The sequence below is a fragment of the Vipera ursinii genome, assembly GCF_947247035.1.
Source record: "Vipera ursinii genome assembly, chromosome: 1".
NCBI lineage: Eukaryota > Metazoa > Chordata > Lepidosauria > Squamata > Viperidae > Vipera > Vipera ursinii.
This window is the reverse complement of record NC_139512.1, coordinates 279,291,080-279,315,633: the sequence shown is the minus strand read 5'-3', so window position 1 is coordinate 279,315,633 and position 24,554 is coordinate 279,291,080. Positions and strand designations below refer to the sequence as shown.

The 24,554-nt window shown below is 38.0% G+C and overlaps 1 protein-coding gene across 6 annotated transcripts in view; it reads right to left on the bottom strand.

Moving 5' to 3' along the window:
• Positions 1–24,554, bottom strand: part of QKI (QKI, KH domain containing RNA binding) — a 113,675-nt gene that overhangs the window by 70,371 nt on the left and 18,750 nt on the right. For 5 of the 6 annotated variants that reach the window (XR_014493708.1, XM_083373047.1, XM_083373048.1 and 2 more), the window contains exon 2: positions 5,890–6,032. Coding sequence is in view for 5 of the 6 variants with exons in the window: in XM_083373047.1 (XP_083229173.1) it covers positions 5,890–6,032 (143 nt within the window). In the remaining variant the exon portion in view is untranslated. Of the gene's footprint in view, positions 1–5,889; positions 6,033–18,504; positions 18,584–24,554 lie in introns of all 6 variants that reach the window. The other variant, XM_083373050.1, reaches the window with a different exon arrangement.

Below are 24,554 nucleotides of genomic sequence, written 5' to 3'. Positions count from 1 at the left end.
TTTTCAAGGGAAATTTTGAACAGGGATAAAATAAAACAATTTACTATCTATCTATTTAGAAAATTTGTATTGCCACCTACTTGCATATGGCGGCTCAAGACAGCTTACATCAATTATCTATCTATCTATCCATCCATCCATCCATCCACTTCAAATGTTTCTGAAATGGGAGGAAAGACTGCTTAAATTATGAGCAGTAATGGAATAATAATTATGAGCAATGGAAAACAAGAGATACCACCTAACATAAGGGTTCCCAACCAGGGGTGCTTGCACCCCCTGGGGTGCGAGACAATATTGCATGGGGTGCAAAAACTTGGGCTTTCAAAATTATAGTGTATATGCATAATTCATTGCTATTATTTTGAACTTTTGTAAGGGGTGCGAGAATATATCAGAGGTGTTCTTGGGGGTGCGGGGTATAGAAAAGGTTGGGAGCCGCTGACCTAACATATCAATAATGAAACAATGCATAGCTCTGTATTTTAAAATCAACAAGCAAGGAATAATGTATTTTTAAGTCTACTAAGATCAAGCCATAGGATTCAAATTGTCTATATGTGATACAGGATTTTACCTTGCACCTATGCAAGATTATAGGATAAATGCAAGTGCTTAAACTATATATCAGTGATGGAGAACCTTTTAGAGACCGAGTGCCCAAACTGCACCCCTAAACCCACTTATGTATTGTCGGGTGCCGGGTGGGCGTGGGTGCGGTGGGTGGGCATGGCCACCTTGATGTTCCTCATGGGGAGGGATGCCTGTTGGGACCAGGCAGGATTGGGGGAGATCCAGGGGGTCTCTGGCGGGTGGGATGATGGGCAGGAAGCTTGTCCTGCGGGATGAGGCGAGGCAGGGGGATAGGGCAAGGGTGCCATTGCCGCAGGGAAAGGCAAGGCCAGGTAGGGGCCAGGGCGACTGCTGCTTAACACCATCGGCCCCCCCCGCACACAGCAAGCAGATGCGGGCCAACTGTGTTCACCAGCAGCCATAGCCTGCGGGCCCCTCGGTTTTGGCACAACGTGGTTGTTTGCCACCTCGTGCGTCACACCCAATGCGGCTGCCATGAGGCCACGGAACAAGCCGGGCAGAGGTAAGGAACCGGTATACTGGTTTCTTACCACCACCCAGCTTGTTCCACGGCCTCATGGCAGCCACATTGGGCAGGAGGCAGCAACTGGCCAGTTTCGGCATGACACAGCTATTTGCCGCCCTGTGTATTGTGCCCAATGCTGCTGCAATGCGGCTCAGCCGAAAACGGCTGTGAAACAAGTTGGGCAGGTTACCCCCATCCGCCACGCAGATCACCCTGCCACCGCCACATTTCCCCCTCACCCACCGCGCAGATCGCCCTGGCATTGCCGTTTCCCCCCAGCCCCCACACGGATCGACCTGCCGCCACTGCTTGGAAAAGGCCTTTTCCAAGCTTCCGGAACTTGCATCCATGACCGTGGGGCAATTTTGTGGCGCGCCAGTGGCCCGATCCAGGCTCCAGAGGCCTGGAAAAGGCCTCTGCCACCCAGATCGGCTGTGGGAGGGCGCGAAATCACTCTGCAGCCCTAGATCCGGGCAGCAGAGGCCTTTTCCAGGCCTTTGGAGCCTGGATCAGGCTGCTGACACACCACAAAACCGCCCCACAGCCATGGATGCGAGCACCAGAGGCTTGGAAAAGGCCTCTGCTGCCTGAATCACTGGGGGGGGAGGCGAAATCGTTCCGGAGGCTTACCTGGACTCTTGCTGGCAGCTGCCTCCACCATACAGCACAGATCCTCCCAGCTCTTGCAGCTGCTCTGACTTCCAGTGAACAGAGAGAGCGCCCAGGCACACGTGGAGAGGTAGAGGGGAGCAGCCTGGCCCCGCCTTCCTCTGGGGCGATGGCATGTGTGCCCACAGGGACGGCTCCGCATATTGCCTGTGGCACATGTGCCACAGGTTCGCCACTGCGGCTATATGTGTTACAACCAAAATGCTAAAATTGTGCAATCTTTCTGTTATAGGTATGTTGAAATATAAATGAATAATAATAGGAAAGTGTGTCCTGTTAGTGCTCCTTATTGATTTAAGGCTTATGAAATATAAAAGATAAAAAATATAGAAACTAAGTAACTTACAAAGAGATTATATCGTAAGCCCCAAAGGAACTTCAGATTGAGATAGTAAGGATTCAAACTTCACTCATGCACTATTAAGTTGAATTTGTCATGCAAGTATATTAAAGCAACATCAATGCAACCACAAATAGAATCAACCTGAGATTGAACTAGGTAAGCGTGACATTTTTTTTAAAAAAGCCTTTTTAGATGTTAGGCTTTCTTAGCAGGTTTTACTTTATGTATAAATCTGAATCTCTGTGTCATTTTATTACAAAAAATATGCAACAAAACATGAAACTTGAAAAATGGAAAATATGGTAAGTTTTTGGAGTAATAAACAATTTACAACATACAATATCCTCCTGATGGTCTAAAAAAGTATTCCAAGCTATGGTAGACAAAGTAGTGATCCTAGCAACAAAATTTTAATCAATTTACATTAGAATAAAATCATTAATATAAGATAATTAACATTTTACTCTATTAAAAAACTCTTTTGCAACTGTTCTGTTTCAAATTAATTAATCAATATAGAATAATATACATGTTTCATGAAACTAGAATATGAACAATTTGGTTATTTCCACAAAAGTCCTTCAAAAGAATTGCTGGAGTGTTGCTGTTACTCTAACCTACAGTATTACTAGGAAAAAAATGCTATACTTCTATACATATGCAACTCACAGCATGGTAAAATAGCCAGAAAAAAGTGTTTTTTAATATATTTTGCAGCAACATTTAGAATTATACAGTACAACAGGTTAGCATGACCAGTCTCAAATAGTTGATAGTTCACATAGCTAAGCATTTCCAATAAAGAATTCATTTGCTGATCATATTAACTAAGAAGACATATAAGCAGGACTTTATCATGCTCGATCAGCTGTTTTAATAATGAGTCTATTTAATGTTGAATGGATCCACAGAGAATACCTTAAGACATCTTTGACCAATGCTTCCAGTGCTTTATCATCTACTTGGTGACAATGCTGACAAGTGACAGAGATACACTACTCGTTTATGGAAGAGAAACTGATTGTTGTCACCTACTCCAAGAAAAAAATCCCAATAGAAAATTTCCCTTATGAACTGTGGTATATCAAACAAGATTAAATTGAAATAACAAATATAACTTGAGATCAGAGACCATATACAGAACTATTTTAAACATATTTTTCAGAATGTACTTCCATAAGCTCCATCACTGGAGATTTTTAAGAAGAGACTAGACTGTTACTTGTCTGAAATGGTATAGATTCTCCTGCTTGAGCAGGAGGTGGACTAGAAGACCTCCAAGATCCCTTCCAACTCTGTTATTCTGTTATCAAATATCATTTATCTAGCATGCTAGACCACGCTTATGCCATAGTGAAAGAAAGTTCATGAAACTATTATAACTACCCCAAATCCTGCAGTTATGCAATAAGGTCTTTAATGCATCAAGAGCTTCATTTAAGTCCCAGATGAGGATATTCCAATTGAACCATGTCAAAACACTTTATTTTGCAATTTTTCCCTGAATATACATCAAAAATGTCCGCTGTCCTTTTTGGAAAAGTATGTGAAGTCTACAATAATTAGCTCTCTTAAGAGAATAAGTTGAGACAGATGTTCCAATAGCAAGATGACAATATGATGTCAGTTTGAGAAGGTGAAAAGGACACGTGTGTTGATTGTGACTAACAGAGTCTACTTTTCATGACACTAGTTTGTAGAACTGACTATGCTTGATCAAAAGAGCTCTTAGGAGAATTCAAAAAAAGTGTTATTTATGCTCATGAGACTGGAAAAGGCTACTCATTATGAAAGACTCTTACCATTCCTCAGTCAGGCAGACAGTGTACAACTGGAGAAAATGTACCGATTTTCCAGCGTATAAGACGACTTTTTAACCCATGAAAATCTTCTCAAAAGTCAGGGGTCGTCTTATACACCGGGTGCTGAAACTTTAGGGACAGAGCTGGCTGGAAAACCTGGAGCGGATCTCCCATTTTGTCTGCGCAGGGAAAGCGGGACCAATTGGAGAAGAAGCTGCAGTCTGTGATTTTTTTAAAGGCTGGGGTCTGGGCGTCTTTCCTTCTAAAGTTGAAGAGCACCTGTAGTCTATCCCAACTTGAAAGGCAGGTGGGGAATGCAGCAGTCAGAGCAGCTGCTTAGCTCTAAGGACACATTTGACTCAGGAACTGGGCGGGCTGGCTGGGAAACCTGGAGCGGATCTCCCATTTGGTCTTTTTTTAAAAAAATCCCATTTATATCCCGCCCTTCTCCGAAGACTCAGGGCGGCTTACAATTTAAAGCACAAATCAATGTGCTTAGCAATAGCCTTCATTCTATGTATATGCCTGCTTATTAGGGCTTTTGCCCCCCCCCAAGCAGCATTATTACAAAGTCAGCTAATTGCCCCCAACAATCTGGGTCCTCATTTTACCTACCTCGGAAGGATGGAAGGCTGAATCAACCTTGAGCCTGGTGGGATGCGAACCTGCACTAATTGCAGGCAGCTGGTGTTACTTAAGGCTCTGTGCAGGGAAAGCTTTAGAGTGAATTAGGAAAAGTTTAATCCACTTGCACTGTTTTATGTTTACATGTTTGATGACAAACAGCCTTATGTTTATAAGTGACAGTTTTCCTACTAAGTACCTGCATGTCATAAGCATTTGAATTAAAATTACCATATTAAAATCAAATCTGATGTTTTTTAATTTTTATTTGGTGTGCGTTGGAAGAGGGGTAGTCTTATACGGCGAGTATAGCCCAAACCCTATAATTTAACAGGAAATGTAGGGGGTCGGCTTATACGCCCAGTCGTCTTATACGCCGGAAAATACGGTAACACCGCTCTTATTCATCCATGGAAAGCCACACCAGGAATAAGGCATAAAATATTTTGTAAAGGAGCTGCAGGCATTTTCTGCTGTGTTGCATTTTCTGCTGTGTTGTATTTTAACTGAACATACAGTAACAACTACAAATGAGTCTACCATAACAAAAATGAACAAGAATGATGAAACAACTGCTCTCCAAAAGTTGATTGCTGCCTATTTAAAGTTTGCCAAAAACCACCTGAATGAGGCTTTGGAACAATGTTCTGTAGACAAGTGGAAACTTTCTGCCATTAATTAGAAATATTATTTTTATAGAAAACAAAACCCTGCATCTCAACAAAAAAACATACAAGTTTACAGTATTTAGAGCAGAACAGCTAAATAGACCAAATTGTATTTTCATTGGTCTTTGAATTTCAAAATGGGCCAATTGGAGAAGGATCCTATCAGGAAGTAGCTTTCTTGGAGTCCTGTACATTGGATCAAATTCAAATTCCAGCATCCAATTAGCCCATTTCAGGTACGTGCGAGCTGCTGAGAAATATGCCGCAAAGCAGCTCACTCTGCCTCTGAAAATGCCAGCCACAACGTCTGGAGAAATATCAGAAAAAAAGAAAACTAGACCAGTCATTCAGCCTGAAAGCTTGTCACTGAGACATAGTACGCTGTGGGCTATTTAATCAGAATCTTTTTATCTTTTAACAGGCCTTTTTGTAAGTTCATATCACACTGAAGGTAATAATACTGCAGGATTATGGTTACGTGTAAAATGCTTGCAAACTTTCCCACTTTAAAAAAACAGCAACATCACACTTGTGATGAAGCCATAAATAGCAAATACAGGCTTACCTCTGAATAGCATTCTTGGGCCTGCAACATTTGTACAGTAGAGGTCACATGAAAAAATACACTACAAAGGTATCACATGAACCAGAAGAAAAAAAAATAACTGACTAGTAGATACTTACATCTGGAAATTCTTTTACAGGCACATATAGTTTTTCTTGTAGCTGTACAATAGGTCCCACAGCATCAGGTAGCTCTGCACTTCTTTTCTCCGTACTACCATTTAATGTGTCGTTATACATGTCTTTCCGTACTCTGCTAATTTCTGTAGGAGAAAAATATACTGTGTGTTATATTAACAAAATTAAAAATCTGGAACAATAATTTATGAACTGCCATCTCTATGGAACATTAATCAGCAAAGTAATTAGAAACTGAGCACACAAAGATATATTTTAAATACATTTCTGTTTTTTGAGTTGAAAGTACTGATGGGCAGCAATTAGGGACCATCTCCAAAATGCACTGAATCTCTTTTGCTCACCATAAACAGTCTCTGAGATTTTATATAAACTTGTTTTTGCATTTTCAAATAGTCTTGGGAATGAACTGGTTTTGGGTTTACAAATCCAAAGGATAAAACTTTGATTTTCAGACTTGCAGGGTACAGAGCTTCAGCCCCTTCCTGTTCAACATTATGCAGCAGAAGCAACTTTCTGCTTTAACTGTCAATTATTCAAAATACAGGTAGTCCTTGACCACCTGACTGTTTTTCTCAACTACTTGTAATCCCAATCCTTCCAACTGTGGCCATTGTGCAATCTCCTGAAGTGCATGAAGTGAAGTTCAACTCCCCCTCCATCCTAGGAAGGGAACTACTCTTTATGAGCTGTAGAAACAGAACTGGTATCTGAGCGTTTTTCCCCCCACCACTAGAGAAGTTCAAGTTCAAGTTCATCCAATGGAGCTCTTTCCTGCAGCCTGGAAGGGAGATGAACTCTTCCAGTAGAGAGGGGAAATGGGTTCAGATAAGATTCCCAGCTCCATTCCTGAAGCCTGCCAAAGGGTTTTAGGATCTGATCTCCTTTTCTGCAACCCCTCAGTGCATGAAAGGGAACTCCTCCGGTAGGCTGCAGAAGCAGAGCTCAAATCTCCTCTATGGACAGAGTTAAAATTTCCTCCAAACAGGCAGTCCTTTCATTTTCAAAGTGTTGTGGGGGAAGGGGGATCTTAGCTCTTTGACAGGAGGCAGCGCTTGCAACCTTCCCTACCAAACTCTCCCATTGATTTTTTTTTTAGAAAGCTGGCAGAAAAAAATTGCAAATAGTAATTACATGATTGTGGGGCACTTGACAACTAGTCCTAGGTTGCCAAACTCCCATCTCGAGATCGTATGACTGTGAGGAGAGTTGACAAATTGTACAATAGCTGGAAGCACTTTAGAGGTTGTAAAGACCCTTGTTGAGGCCATCATAACTTCAAATGGGTATTAAGCAACCAATCTGATTTGAAAAGATGGGACTACAGATTCTGCCCACCGCTGATTCTGCCACTGTAAAATCAATCTCCTTGAAAATTCCTTCCTGTAAAATGTGACTATCCAAAGTCAGATAGTGATGAAAAATTGCACAAAAACTTCAACCAACCAACTTCCTCCCCTGCAAGTTCTCCTACTATTTTTGATAAGAATTCCTCCATGTAGGTTAATTACCGGTTTTTTATCTATCTATCTATCTATCTATCTATCTATCTATCTATCTATCTATCTATCTATCTATCTATCTATCTATCAAATCTCTGTATTGCCCATTCCTTCAAAGAGGTAGTATTGCATATTACTAGCCTTTCCTCATCATTTTTGAATTCTTGGAACAACTGTAGAAGGTAATAACTTTTATCAAGGGTATGGACAATCTGATTTGCCTAATGGAAAGACACAAATATTTTTTCTTTAATATTAATCGTGAGAAATATCTCATGTTCCCCAGCCCTGTGGTGGGGGGTGAGCCTGTTCCCAACAGAATGACCAAAGAACACCAGAAATGTATGCCTAGAATATATACTCCCAGCAGGCTCTCCCAAAGCACAAAAGTCATCTCAGCTGCTTAACTAAAGCAAGCAGGCATTTAGATTGGGCAGAACAGTGATATAGAGAGATTCTTGAGGCAGATGATTGCTTTAGTGCTAATCGTAAAGACCTCACTTCATACTGCATTGGAGAAAGCAAGGACAAACCATTCCTGTATTTTATCAAGAAAATCTCATGGGCAGCAAAGACAAAGTGATTCCTGATATAAGTACTGAGTGATGGGCCCCTGAAGTCAGATGGCACTCAACATGGATATTTCATAATACTAATGTTGTTTATGATGTGGCTAGATTAAAGCTTTTGAAATGTCTAGTTGCAGATGCTACTATACAGAAAAAGAAAATCCCATTGCAATTCTATCTTTCCAGCTTATGAAAAATGAAGTGGTGTTTCATAAAACAGGGAGGATAAAGCCAAGTCTATATTTGGCTACATTTAATCAATGATTTAATATCATTAAATGAACAACTCTTCATTATGATACTGATGTAGAAAAAGGTGAGGCTGACAATAAAGCAGGGGAATCACTTTCTGCAAATCCAATTATTTATTCATTGCTAAGTCTTCAATTCAAACAACCAAAAAAACACACCTAGCTAGATGAACAATACCAGATTTTCCCCACAACACTCCTATGAGATGGGCTGAAGTATGAGAGAGTGACTAGCTCAGTCACTCAACCAGTTTTAATGACTAATAGATTTTAGAACTCATGGTTCTGTTGCTTAGATCAATATCTATAAAGAGTGAAACAAACATGGAAAAGAAGGAAAGTTTCCCAAACATCTCCTAATTCAAAAGGTAGTTCCAACCTCAATTTTCTATGCTAAAGAAAACTAAAGAACAGATAGAAACTGATGCAAGATGTAAGGTGTGTAGCAAAATTCTATACGGTAAAGATTCCAATATCCTAATCAAAAGGTTACAACGATTCTATACAATCTACAGTACAGAAATATGGTAAGCAACTTAAGAATCAGTAACATTTCTAAACAAAGTAAGCCAACATACCTGGTGAACAACACAATGGCAAACAAACCAGATATCAACAAACCAATACTACAGAAGGGAGAGTTAACAGTAGGCAAGGCATCTCATAATGTTCTTAATTTCACATGCTAGCAAAATAAAATTTAGGATTATACAATGGAGATTGTATAATAGAAAGAGCTACCAGCAAGTGAAGTTGGTTTTAATAACAGCTGAGGAATAAGATTATTTCTGATGCATACTAGATAACTTAGTAAGACAAAGGAAACTAAAAAGAATTATGTGCTTCACTGACTATAGAAAGGCTTTTGATTGTAATAAGCATATACTTCCTCAGACGTAAAGAATCAACTAAGTTCCAAATGTAAGGAAATCTAAGTACATCTGAATTGGTAATCTTTTACTTATGAATACAATTGGGACCAGAACATTTGTTGTTAAGTAGCATGGTTGTTAAGTGAGACATCACATGACTGCACACCCAACTTCACAACCTTTTTTGCCAGTCATTATCAACATATCAAATGATCACAATTTGCAACCATCCCTGATTTCCCCATTGCTTGTTGGAAGTCAACTGGGAAAGTCGCAAATTGCAATTACACAATCACAGGATGTTGCAACCATTGTAAACATGAGCTGGTTGCCAAGTGCCCAAATCACAATCACATGACCATAGAGTTAGCGTGACAGTCATAACTTTGAGCAGACTGTAAGTCAATTTTTTCAATGCCATTGTAACTTTCAACCACCATTAAATAAATGTTTGTAAATCGAGCAGTTCCTATACAAATTATATCTAATGTTACAAACACCTGGACAAGTTTAGGAAGAAGAATCATCTACAAAAATATGCTGAAAATATTTATTCCTATTTAATGTTTGTTTCCTATTTATTGTTTCCTTTTTAATAGCCATTCCCTCTAAAATAACTTTTCAAATGTTCACCCACAGAGAACATTCTACTTCTTGGCTAATAAACATCTTACTCCTTCTTGAATTTCTTGATTAAAGTTCTCCTATAATAATTTTTATTTTAAAAAATTGTACCCTCAGAAACTGCTCTCTGAACTTGATCAGGTTTCTTCTGCTACAGGGAGTGTTTTGTTTTGGCTACTTTTCTTTAGTCACTAAAGCCCCCTTCCATTTTTCTGGATGGTTAACATTTTGGTTATGGCAGCCGTGATTTCTGAATATCAGAATTAGGTCAAAAGTCCAACAATAAGTGGCATTGAAAATGTGTTTTTGTTTTTTACTTTTGGTTGAAAAACAAAACAGCTTAGCACCAAAAATCAATCTCTGTTCTAGCTCCAATAGTATCACATGTCCAAAGTATCTGTGTAAGCAAGTATGAACATTTTCAGCAGGTAATAAATAAGCAACCTATTCTGCATGAATCAAATTCTCAATGCATTAAGAGCCTACACCTGTAGAAAGACTCGGAACATTTTTTTCTTCATTAGAATAAACAAAAATCCAGTTTCTATCAAACTCTGATCTAAATCAGTTACATAACTGAAAATATAAATATTTCAAAACTAGTTATTTCCTCTTATCAATCTTTTATGAAGGAATATTTTATTTAGCTTATATAATTTTCTTTCATTTTAAAATATTAAATCATTCATTGGTTCATTGTTCTAATCAGTCCCATCATCTTGTAAGATTTAAAATAACTGGACGTTCTTATTTCCCTTCAAATGTCAATGTTTCAGCTTTATCATTTTATGTATAAAATGCATACATACACACACACACTTTTTCATCAAAAGCCATTATATCAGGATTTGACCAATGATTTTACAAAAATTTACAATTTGTAAAAATGAATGAAATCTTTTGTAATACAGATACAAATATTCAAATATCAAGTGAAAATGTACTAAAGATCTTGTTAACTTTTCTTTCAACCCAGCTTTGTAAAGCTTTTTTTTTTTGCACATACAGCAACCAAGATCAAATATCGAAATAGGCCATAGATTGTGCTGATTCTAAGAATTTGTTTAAACAAATCTCACTTCAGGCAATGAAGAAATAAGTTATCATATGCACGTTTATATTTGCAATCAATATATAACTGTAAGAGAAAATAAACAGCAGAAACAAAACATGTTTTATTCCAATATTCCCTTTATGGTTTTCCCCATTTTTTTAAAGAAACAGTCATAGGACTAGTCTTAATTTACTGTATTATGAACGTACAAAGTTTTAAGACATATTTCACTGAGGCATTTATATCATGCATACATCTATAACACGGCTGGCTAGGGAATTTGGAGAGTTAGTCCACATTATTAAGGTTCAGAAACACTGCTCTAATATTTACCTTGAAAGTATCAAAGCTACTGACACAAAGCTAGGAACTTGTAGCATATTAAGGCAAAACTGACTAAACAAAACACATCCAGCAAAGATACATTTTTAGTTAAGTTAATTTAAAGATTAGAAAAATGTTCAGAGTGTTATGCAGGGATCAGTATGCCATTGCATGCAAAACATATGTAGGAACATTATCAATGGCTGTTCCTCAAATATAAATTAAAGAATAATTGTTCTATTTTATAGAACAGAGATGGCAAACTCAGGGCCCCTGGACCAGATTAGATCTGGCCCGCAAGCAGACTAGGAGGTGGTGATTGAGTAGTTACCTGCTCACTTCTTTGGATGTCCTGTCAGTGGCAGCAGCGCTAGCAGAGTACGGGGGCAGCAGGAGCCTCTCCAATGCGTGGAGCTGTGCGGCAGCAGTAACCGTAGGGGCAGGTGGGTGGGCATGGCTAAAGCGCTCTCTACCCGAGAACGTGGCTGGCCAAGGGAAGGAAAGAGAAAGTACAGAAGGGGCACGGGTCGTGTGTTTCTTCAGTTCTCATCCTTACCTCCCTGCCCTTTCCCTGCCTCTGTGCTGCTCTTTCCCACAAGTAGCTGCTCACCTCACATACTTTTCCCCAAAGACAAGAGGAAACAGCCGCTCACATGTGCCAGGCCCGGGCCAAAGCTAGTCGAGAAACCCAAGCCAGGCGTTGCTGAAGTGCACACGCTTCCTTCGAAGCTGCTGCTGGCCCTGAACTAATATGATACATAAGTCTTACAAGCAACTGGTCCTTTGAGGGTAACCATAATGCTGATGTGGCCCTCAATGAAATTGAGTTTGATGCCCCTAGAAAGATCTGGGAAAGAAATGCTGATCCAGAAAGGATCTTAGTAGTGAAGATTTATATCAAGTTCACGTCAGCTTAAATTCAGAAGATTTATATCTGGGCTATCTAGTTTCAACAAGAAAGTGCCATCTGAAGCAATGTATCTCTGCAATAGACAAACATAATTGTTTGTGGGGGAGGTACTCCGGCATACACCCATCTATACCTAAAAGATAGGAATTTTTATTAACTATGGAAATACCCCATATTTCTAATAGATGTATTTGCTCTTAAATCATATCTATTTTTGAAAGCAAAACATACCCAATATTACAGGGTTATAATTTTCTGAAAATAATAAACCATCTATGCCATCTCTTTCATAAAACTACAAAAAGAAGTAAAATATTGATATTTCACTGTAAACATTGCATGGGAAGTCAAGACTGGCAAGTGAACAAAAATATTTAGATTAGGCTTTTGAGATTCCATTCCATCTATCATCACAATATTGCACATTTTGATTTCTTATTTTTCCAATAGGTTTTAACTTCAAAGTTTTCAAATATTTACTAATAATTTATATAACCTGTACTTTGCATATTATATGGACAAAATACATGCAGTATGTATATGGTGAACACCAGTCCTGGGAGCCACTTTGGTTTAATAGTTAAGGCATCAGGCTAGAAAGCAGTAGAGTTCAGGTTCTGCCTTAGTACAAAAGCCAGCTAGCTGGGTGACTTTGGGCCAGTCGCACTCTCTCAGTCCAATCCACCTCACAGGGGTTGTTGTTGTTGTGGGGAAAATAGGAGGAGGAAAGAGTGTTGAATATGTTTGCTGCCTTGAATTATTTGTTAAAAAAAATAAAGGTGGAATACATATAAACAAATCGAGAATCCCATCCACTACCTGATGACATACAATACTTGAGTTCAGTTTCTATAATCGCCAACCTCATGATGGATCAGTGTCATTATTGCAATTGCCATTCCAGTACTGCTTTTTGGGAGGGCGGCAAGACTTGGGAAAACAAGGTGTATTTTCCATTACTGAACTGTTATTATGGCTCATTGTTTCCCCAACCTTTTTGATTGGTTTAGTGCTTTTTCACCAGCAATTTGGGTGTTTTTTTCCAATTCATCGAGCTTACTCCCATTCTCAATGTTTTCATTCTCCTTTCCAAGCCTTACCATTCCTTTCACAATTCCAGTATTTCTGTTTTAAAGACAATGCTTCAATTATTATTGAACTAATCCATCTCCCCCATTCAACTGTTATTTACTTTCTTTTTTATTGTGTGAATTATCTGAGCGTGATATGTACACTTTAAAAGCATTTGGGTAGGAATGTAAGGAGGTATAATAAAATATTATTGTAGGGGTGTACTCCAGATCAGTAAGGCAGGAACAAGATCTTGCTGTTTTGTTTTCCAGAAGGTTAAAGAAGAGACAAAGTGACTACATATCCCAGGCCTGCTCCTAACCAACAGGAAAAAGTTAGCTGAAGAGGTAAACACAGAAGAACTTTGGAAGAAAGTCACGGTATGATTTTGCAGTTTAAACAGTCCAGATTTCAGAAGAGCCATTTTCACCAGACTTAAAGGAATATTAGATGAGATAGATAAGATAATATAGGTATAAATCCTTAAATCAAAAGGCTGGGGAAATTTAAAAAATTGAAATACTTGAAATATAATTTCTTCAAATAAAACAAAGTACTTGAATTACAAGGGGAGGCAGCTTAGAAAACTTGTGGATACGTGGGAGTTTTCAGTGAGTCTACAAGTTAAAGAAGCATGTGTAGGAAATGGAAAGTAGATGGAATCATAAAGGGGATTAACCAGCCAGTGTATAGTATTTACAGAAGGAAAGAAAAGTTAAAAGTGCAAAATCAACTTAGGCTTGCAAGAGACACTAAAAGCAACACAAAGTCTTCTTTGGCTATTTAAGTATAGAAAAGAAAGGGCAAGCCAGTTGTCAAGGACGGTAGGACAAGTGACCATGAGAAGGCAGAGTTTTGAAACTCCATAATATGCTTTGTTCTCCTTTGATTTCCTCCCCAAAAAGAAAGTTTGTTCAAATGTATATAAATAGAGAAACTGAGAAAAGAGTGGCAAACTTTTCTGAGTAAAAAGACAGGGGGCAGTTTCAAGTCGATGGCATTTGAAAATATGATTATCACATTTGCAGACCATACCAAGATGAAGGACATAGCAAACACCTCAAAGGACAGTTACAAGATTAATCAGTATCAAAGATTTATCTCTAAAAGTCAGCAAGTTAAATTGTACTGCAAATACAAGTCCTATATTTGATTTAAGAAAAAAAATAAAAGCATGAATATACCAATATGATGGGGTCTGGTCAGCTAGCAGTATATGCAAAAAAAGAGATCTGTGTATTTTGGTGCATTATAATCTGAACATATGCTAAAAATGTGATGCACTTGCAGAGTTAAGGGTCAGTTTGGTGTAATGGTTAAGGCATTAAGCTAGAAACTAGAAGACTGTGACTTCTAAGACCTGCTCAGGCACAAAGCCAGCAGGGTGACCTTTGGCTTGTCACTCTCTCAGGCTTAAGAATGAGGCAATGGCAAACCACTTCTGAACAACCTTGCCAAGAAAAGTGTGGGGATTTGTCTAGGCAATCACCAGGAGTCGAAAACTGATTAGATGCCCATCTGTTAAAAATACTGCAATAGTGGGATCTTGGACTCTATGAGAACCAAAATCCTGTTCCTTTATATTCTGTGATTCTATACATTGTATAGATTGTACACGTTTCTTAAAAATATTCTCTCTTTGTAAACAGTGTAGCCATTTAATAACAGCCCTACTAATAGGTGTGTATTTTACATTAGGTAGGGTGTTCCAGCCTACTCCTTTTGGTCTTACTCAGGCTCTTCTATCTTGTGCCTTTCTCTGGCTGGTATCATGTACAGTTGTGCAACTGATACTACAATTCTAAAATAGCTAACAGAGGCAAACTGATGGCTGACTCCCATTATACAGAGAGAGTACCTTTCAGGTCCTAAAATTACAAGATATCTAGTAAGTAGCAGTACTAGTTGTTTTGTAACTACAATATTTTGGGAAATAGGAGAAGGTGGTGCTAATCACCTTTCAGCAATGCTAGAAAAAAATGTAGTCTCACAGCTCCTCCATCTAGATCAGCAATGAACTCAGTCTCCTGAATACCCAGAGTACCACAGGAAGTGTCAGGGTTGAATTTTTCCAGATGATTTTACTCTTGTGAATGATTAATCTTGGGGGAAAAAGAGCTTCTTTTTAGGAATCAAGCCACTGGCTTTTTTCCCAAGCCATTCATAATCCAAAACTTCAAAATTTTTGGACTAACATTGGTTACTATTTTACTTCCTCTTGCCCATTCATATAGATGTGAAAGAGAGATGTTGTGGCTTGTCAATACCCTTCATCCATCATCACTTCTTCTACTTTACTCAATGGCTGAAGCTGTGTAATCAACAAGCCAAATTGTCCCCTGGCACTTTTGAATCATATTGCCAAAATTTGGTTGCAAAACTGTTATAATTTACAGGTGTGTGTGTGTGTGTGTGTGTGTGTTTATTTTTTTGCATATCTAACCTTCTACAGCAGGGGTGTCAAACTGCCAGCCTGCAGGCTGGACTTCATGAGGAAACCGCGCCCACCCCATTGCTGAACAATTAATCATTTCCATTCATTACTCCGCTGGTCAAAATGAAAGAAGCCAGACTACACTTTCAGGAACAGTACCTGAAACCATAGACTTTGGGGGTTTTTTTGTTTTGTTTTGAATTTTTTTTTGGTTGGGTTTTGTTTTTTAGAATGAGTTCAAATTTCCTTGATTTTCCTCTGCTAGATGATAAATGAGGAAGACTACAATATACTAACATCCCTATTTCTATTTTCCCCAATATTTTTTTTGGAGGAAGGGGAGTTTACCCCCCAAGAAATCACAAGCAAAATAAAACAACTGCCAATAATAGAAAATGCTGAGCTGCCTTATTAAAACTAAATCACATGATAAGCCAAGGCATGTAAAAAAAAACTGCTGATCTTTTCTAAAATAGGAAGGTTCTAAAATAGGCAGGTGAAACCAAAATTTTTCTTGCACAGTCTCCAAAAATGATACACCATACAAGGACCATGCTGGCAAAGTTATTTGACACGCCAATTACATATATATATATATATATATATATATATATATATATATATATATATATATATACACACACACACACACACACACACACACACATACACACACACACACACAGAGAGAGAGAGAGAGATACTAGGACTAAGTTATCTAATATTCTAGAAACACTCAAGACAGCAGAATAAAAAATAACTTGAGTATTTGCCTTTATCACCTGTATTTAAATGAAGTGCTAAAACAAGTATACTAAAACAAGTATATGTCAAACTAAGTCATCCATTTGACAGTCAATGTTCTGAATCCTCAACATAGAGAACAGAGTTTAACAAAAGATGAATATGCTACTATATAATAATTATGGATATGGCTGGGAATGACAGATGCATGCAAATGATGACTTGGCAAGCATTCAATTCTCCTCGCTAGGTGGAACAAACCTCATAACAGCCGAATATTATCTGACTTATCATTAAGATTCTAATCTATTAGTATAAGGTACTTGTGAATGGAACTGGAAGGCTTTCAGTTCAATTAAAACAAAATGGAGAAATAGACTAAAATAATAAGATTTCCAAATTCACTTGCTCCTGAAAAACAATCATAACAGAAATAACCAACTTTACAAAAATGAACACTGCGCAAAAATAAAATTCTCAACCAATAACCAGCTATCTGAAGTATAGCAATAACCTAAAGCAAAAAGCAAAAAGTTATTGGAACTGAATGATTGTCAGAATAACATTTTTATTTCTTCCATTGTCTTAAATATATTAGCCTGTCAATTTTTTTCAATAGCTTTGGTTTATAAATAATTCTAAAACATAAATCGTAAACTGGGTAGTTTCAAAATTAAAACAAACTTGTATCCTTATTGATACAAAAATCCAGCCAATATATCGCAATATTTTCTTTCAAAATGTAACCATGATTCAAAAAAAAAACCCTCTACATTATTTATTTCTTTATATCCTACTATTATTTTTATATATAACTCAAGGCACTGAACATACCTAATGTTCCTCCTCTTATCTTCCCCACAATAATTCTGTGAAGCAAGTTGGGCTAAGAGATGGTGACTGGCCTAAAATCATCCAACTGGCTCTGAATAACTCAAAAGCTTTCTAAGTGTACTGTTTTGCTATAATATGAAACAAGCATGATAAAAAGTATTCAAATACAAAAGAAACATTTCCTGAAGCAACTATGTAGTGCAAAGGTCCCCAATCTTTTGGACTGTGGACTGGTACCAGGCTACACAAGCGGTGGGCAAGCATACAAAGCTTCTTTTGCATATGCTCAGGAGCTAGGTTATGCATGTGAAACCTCCTCCCTCCCCCACCACTGCTGCTGGTCCGTGGAGCAAGGAAGGATGGTGACCACTGAAGTAGTGCATAATTACAGGGTGTTTTTTTTAATTTAGAGGAAGTAATAATAAAGAGGAAACATACAAAACTGATAAAATATGCGTATGGTGAAATAAAATAATGTTGACACAAAGGAGAAAAGAATCACTGATTTGAAGACAAGCTGGTGTAGAATAATGACTTCCAGAAGCTGTTAATGTATCCTAATATATTCTAGAAACATTTTTTTTCTTCATATAGAGATAATTCTCGCTTAATGATCATTCATTTGGTGACCATTCAAAATTACGTTGGGGTTGAAAGAATGGTATTTATGCCCTGTGCCTGAACTTATCTCCATTATAGTTCCCCCACAGTCACATGATTAAAATTTGTGTGCATGACAGCATATCTACACTTACAACTGCAGGAGCAATTCAATTCTCTCTGACCCACCTCCCACCCCCACCCGTCTGTCCTTTGGACCATCCTGCACAGCAGCATTCCTCTGTAGTGGCAGCAGTGCTAGGACTGAAACAGAGGCCCTGGGCCTTCAGCAGTCTCACCCAGCCACCCTCAGATCTCCACTTCAGCCCCAACACCATTAGTAAGGAGAGCAGCCTCAAGCACCATGCCATGACTGGCCAACCCAGTGCCACTCACTATGCTGCGAGCATCCCACTGACCTTTACCATATTCCTTTCATTGATGAGCTATGCCCAGCCTGACATTATATGAGACAGCCACTGGCCACAGCAGGCCTTCTTCACTCCACCGTTTGTGCTGCGCTCCAAATTGTGTGTGCTGTTCTTGTGATGCCTTGGCATGGCACACTCAGGAGTTGCCTTTCATAAAGCCAGGCCTAGGGCACCTTGACAGCAGGCTAGGAGGGGCACCTTAACAGGGAGTTGAGTTATGCAACTGGACTTTTCTTTTTCTTTTTAGTTTGAAAGGTTTATTTATTCACGTAGCTTCTTCAGTCTTGAGCTGAAGCTGCTTGGATAGCAGCAAAATGTTTCAAAATGAAAAACAAAAGAAGTTCAGTTGACATGACTCAACTTCCAGACAATTCTACCTGTATGACTGAGAATCTTCATCGACATCATGAAGGAAGTGGAAGGAAGACAGCAAAGGTCGCCCAAGGGCAGGAACATCTAAGAGTATAGAGACCTATTAGATCAGATCACCAATGATTGATTGTAAGGCTACAATCAATCTGAACATTCACAAATATACATATACTTACACACACATAAAATTTATGAATTAAGTTTGTAAGCCATCAGAATCCCAAGATCCCAAGTTAGCATCAAAATATGAATAGTATAACAAAAAAATATTAAAATCTTGCAAACCATAAAATATGAACAGGTTATACCATTCTGGTAATATTACTTCATTTTACCTGCTTTAATTGATTAGGTTTACAGGTCTAGCTTATTTACTATTTTTATTTCCAGTGTTTCGAGCTGCTTAGGTGTGTAGTATGTCTGTTTTCTAATTCTGTATATTTTAATTGCAGTGGCTTTATTTCTGTACTTTTTAAGTGCAATATATATAAATATTATCATTACCATGATGATATATTTTAAGGCCATTCTCTTTGATGTTAGACTGCCACTGTCAATAAGGAATGACAAGTAAATAATTGTTGAGAATGTTATCCAAAATAAGATGGTTAAAGGGCACGATTTTGATTTTCTACATTAGTCAATTATTGTGCACTTTACTGCATTTTATTTTGTTTTTCAAATATTATTGTAGTAAAAGAAAAATTTACAAACATGTAAATATAATCAGTGGTATATTATAACTTGAATCTATAAGCTCAATAATTATTAAAGAAACAGAGGGGAAAGGGCCTAATAGATCATGTTATAATCAGTAACTTCAAAAAAAATTACCATAATGTTCAAAATTCATTTTTCTTACTGCTTTATAATACATACATTCAAATGCTGAATGAAAACACAAATCAACACTACACTTTAAAGTATTTCTGTATAATATATCTTGGAATAATTTTATGATTACAGGTGCACTGGAAAAATTCTGATAAAAATTTTCAGACTTTCCCAAACTGATAACGACTCAATATGTTGGAATATGTAATTATCATTATTTGTAACCAATATGGTTAAGACATGAAAATTATCACTGGGGTACTTTATTGTGGCTTGATCTATCTCATAATATGGTGAAGGAACTTGCATACTAATCTGCAATAGAGATTAATAGAATAGAAACATAGTAATTGTACAGAAACACATTATGTACTGTAATTGCCTATAAGATAGGCGACAAGCATATATAATATAAAGATCCTAGAATTCCCTAAACATATTAGTTTCACCAAAACAAACAAGCAAAACCCTGAGCAATCTCACAATTTTTGTCAACTTCAAAACATTTTAAAATTATTTTTGAACTGCAGCAGCATATAACCATAAAAAATGCCTACTAAATTAATATTTTTAATTATGATGTGTAACAAAAATTATTTGTTAAATATTTTTAAAATCTTACAAAGGCTGAAAAATGTCATAATTTTAAGAAAGCAATGTCATCTTTTAACATACTCTCCAGTTCTTAAATAAAGAAAAAATAAAACATCATCCATCTAAACTAAGGAAGTCCACGAAATATCCTGCAATTCTATTGTCTATGAAGTTTTGAAATAGATGGATAAATTTAAAGCCTGCTCTCCTAGAGTTGCTTTATAGGCAATTTTCTCCCAGTATTAAGGTCTGTAATTTCCATTCAGTTGCGAGTTTGCTGTTAAATTCATCATCTTTATTATAAAAATGTGTTGCACTCTACAAGCTATTGGGGAAAATTGTAAAAAGATTTTTAAAAAATCTTAAGAGCAGCATCATTCTAAATAAAGTATCTACCACTTCCATTCAGTTACTTTTGTCTCTAAAAGCCTGGGGTATAAGTTCAGGTTGGTTTTGGCAAATTATATAGTGAGTGGAAAAAGTGAATAAAGGATATAGAAAACAACAATGAAACTTTTTTTAAAAAGAAGCACAGAACCAATAACAAGCAATACAAGTAAAGTTAGATGTCACTGCTTGGAAATTCTTTCTTTGCTCTTTGTTGAAAAAAAAAATGTAAACCCAGCAAAATGCTACTGCAGAAATTAAAAATGTAATTTGCCCTTCTAATTTTATCTCTTTTTTTTACCTATACCTCACATGTCCATAACTCTTAAATAGCCATATAATCTAAGAGAATGTGTTTCTAATAGTGAAGAATATATGGAGCTCAGGATTGAATTGTTAAGTCTCTTGGTGGTGTCTGCTTGGTTGTTTGCTTGCAAATATTTCATTACCAAACAGAGTGGATTTGATTTAAATCAAGTCAATTTAAATCATGATTTAAATCACTAGTAAAAAGGCTTGATTTAAATCAAGTCAATTTAAATCATAATTTTTAAAGAGCAACTGTCATCTTTGTCCCGCAGCGGTTCCTCCTCTGACCTCTTGTTGACTCACCGACGGTCCCATTCACTTTAATGGGACGGCTGGTGATGCAGCAGTGACACAACAAGGTGAGGGACATGGCGGGCAGCAGGTGAGTGGATGCCCACTAACGGGCGCTGCCATGATAGATCTGAAATGACAGGTGTTCTTTAAATGTAAGGACTCATTCTTGCTAGTAAATAGAATCTTTAATATTATTATTTCCAAACAAAATGAAGGTTTACTATTTAGAATGAGCTGTCAGGTTAGTAAAACAGCGATATCAGAAAAGATTTTAGGTTAATAGGTTAATCATACATAATTAGAGAACTACTCAAATTCTTTTATTAAAACACTTAGAGCCTGGTACAGATGCATTTCTCTTCAAACAATCATACAGTTTGTAATATACATAGATTTGCAAAACAATGGGATAAAGGAATGTTCCTGAACTTTGTTTTATGATTTATCTCATGGTTACTGTCAAATTGTGTGAATGCATCAATGCAGTGCATGTTATCTCAGCTTGCAGAGCTTGGATTTATTGAATGAGTTTACCAAAAATGTAAATATTGCAGAATATACAGCATGCTACATAACTAAGCTCCATTTCATATTGAATAAACTAAATTATTAATATATCTTAAATAAAATACTATCAAATAGACTTTTACTCCAAAAGCATTTTATTAAAATAAATTTGATAAAAATAAAAAAAATCTAATTTAAATTTAAAAAAACATTTATTTTAAAAAAATAATTATTATCAGCCCTGATACCCAACTAGGTAACAGCACCAGTGTTAGTGAGGATTCCTCCTATTTATATAAGGTAATTTGTGCTTCCAATGTTGATGGGGATATGGGATGGAGGACCATTACCTGCTTGGTCCTCTCAGCTCCAAGTCTCCATAAAGGAAGGGTCTGTCTCCTCTTGAACCCCCCCCTCCACCTGTCTTTCTCCCTGCCCATCTCTGCTCTTTTGACTATCTGCCAATGCACTGACACCAGTGCCCTTGCCACACAGTCATGCCCACCACTACACCTGCCAACCACCACTGTACTGAATAGGGCCTTAATTCTGTGCTACTTCCATTTCATGCCAATGCAGCCAGGCTTCCATTCATGTTCTCTCCAGGACATGTGCCCTGCCCAAGATCTCTGTTCATGTCCTGCCCAAAGTGAAAGAAGCATAGCGTGTGAAATTCCTGGCTGAACCAGTGTTGGGGGGGTGAGGTGTTACCCCCCATTGATAGGGCTCGCAACTTGGTCGTCCTCCTGGATTCACAGCTCACTTTTGAAGACCATATAGGAGCTGTGACCAGGGGGGCTTTTGCCCAGGTTCGCCTGGTGCGCCAGTTGCGACCCTACCTGGACCGAGATGCCCTACGCAGTCACTCATGCGCTCGTGACCTCCCGTTTAGACTACTGCAACGCTCTCTACATGGGGCTGCCCTTGAGGACCACCCGGAGGCTTCAACTGGTGCAGAATGCGGCCGCGCGAGTTGTGATGGGGGTCTCCCGATACTCCCATGTAACACCTCTACTCCACGAGCTGCATTGGCTTCCAGTTGCCCTTCGGGTGAGATTCAAGGTGCTGGTGATGACCTATAAAGCCCTAAATGGCGAGGGTCCGGGATACTTGAGGGAACACCTGCTGCCAGCATCAAGTTCCCTTTGTCCACTGCACTCCCACAAGGAGGGTCTCCTCAGGGTGCCGCCGGTTAAAGACTGCCGGCGGGTAACACCCAGGGGTAGGGCCTTCTCAGTGGGTGCACCTGCCCTGTGGAACCAGCTGCCTGCGGAGCTTAGGACTGCCCCCAACCTCCGTTCATTCTGCCGGGACCTGAAGACCTGGCTCTTCGAGCTCTCTGGCCCAGGCTGAGAATATTTTTAATTTTAATTTTAACTGGGTTTTAATTTTCTCAGGGTTCTATTTAATCTCTTTTAATTTTGTTTTAACGTTTGTATTGACTGTTTTTTAAATGCCCTGTAAACCGCCCTGAGTCCTTCGGGAAAGGGCGGTATATAAATCTAAATAATAAATAAATAAATAAAAGAAGAATCCGGCTACAAGGATCCTTGGGCAGGACACAAACAGAACCCCTAATTGCTGAGCAAATGTATTCAATATTTATGATGCCCATCTCAGTATCGAAGACTCTGGATGGCATGGAGTTAATAGCTTGCCAGATATATGAGGAAACTGTAGCTTAGGCAAAAGGGTGTGAAGCGTTTTTTTTAAAAGTCTGGAACAGATTAACCTTTGGAAAAGGCTCAGATGTACACCTCCTTCACTCCTTAAGAAGGAAGAGGAGGTACAGCACACTCAGACTTGCAAAATTCTGTTATTACAGTAAATCTCAATGAAGCACTTTTATTTAGCCTTCCTGTGGAGCTGAGTTCCCAGTCGGATCCACTTAATAGGGCTGGCACTTCAGGAAATGACATCACTGGAGAACCTAATTCTGAGAGGAAGCTATCAGAATAGACATCGGTGAATTTCTACGGCCTTTTAGCTTTCCTAATCCATTCACACTTCCACATATCAAGAAACTGCTTCTCCAAATCAATCACATTTCTTTCAATGAAATCACAACATATACAAATGTGTAATTGTACCATAAATAAATATGTGAGGTGGCAGAAATTGGGAAATTCTGCCAAAAGACAGCACTGGGGCATTGATCATAGCAGCATGTGAACGACCACTAAGCACCAGGTCTATAGAAGCAAAACTTTACCACATTAGACAGGATCTAAGATGCAGATTGTACAGAAAAGCCTCAGAGATGATTTAATACATAGTGGCAAAATGCAATATCCAGGTCGGAACAGCATACACAGAACGGCACAACCAAGTAACTAGTACTATATATAGGAACATGTACGTAGTATATGGGCTACACCCAACCTTTCATAAAAGGTCATGGAGAGTAACAGGGATAAGATCCTGTGGGGCTTCTAAAGACACCGGCCAATCAACCAGGCATCATGGTAGTAAACGAAGACCAGAAGACAGTGGTGGTGATAGCTGTAGCAGTGCCAAATGACAGCAACATCAGGAAGGAGTATGAGATGCTGAAGGAGTACCAAGGACTTAAGGAGGAACTAGAGAGGATATGGGCAGTAAAAGTGGTTCCAGTGATGGTAGTAGCACTCGAGGCTGTACCTCCTAAGCTGGGAGAGAGACTCCATCATGTTGTTCACATTTCCAAAATGCATTTGAAATGCCTTTATACATTCTAGTTAATTTATCTGGCATTATCTAGTAATACTACATAGTTTTATTAAAAAAATCATCATTTTATAAAAATCTATAAACACATATTGTAAATTTCAATTCATTTAATCACATATTTATCTTTATATTATAACCAAAATTCTTAGCCCATTTTATCATATATTCTTTAATGTTCTTCCCGTTTCAAATTTTAACAAAGGTTTGCATGTTTTAGCAATTACATGTTCATCATCAATATACAATCGTACTTCAAAATCTGTCGTCCTTTGCTCTATTACCATGTCTTTTTATTAATTTTGAATCTTTCTGATAACTGTAAGAAAAACACTGACAATTATATTCTTCTACCATATTCCACTTGATGGTTTTCCAAACATTCCTGGTACATTAATCATTTGCTTTTTCCTGTTATTTCTCT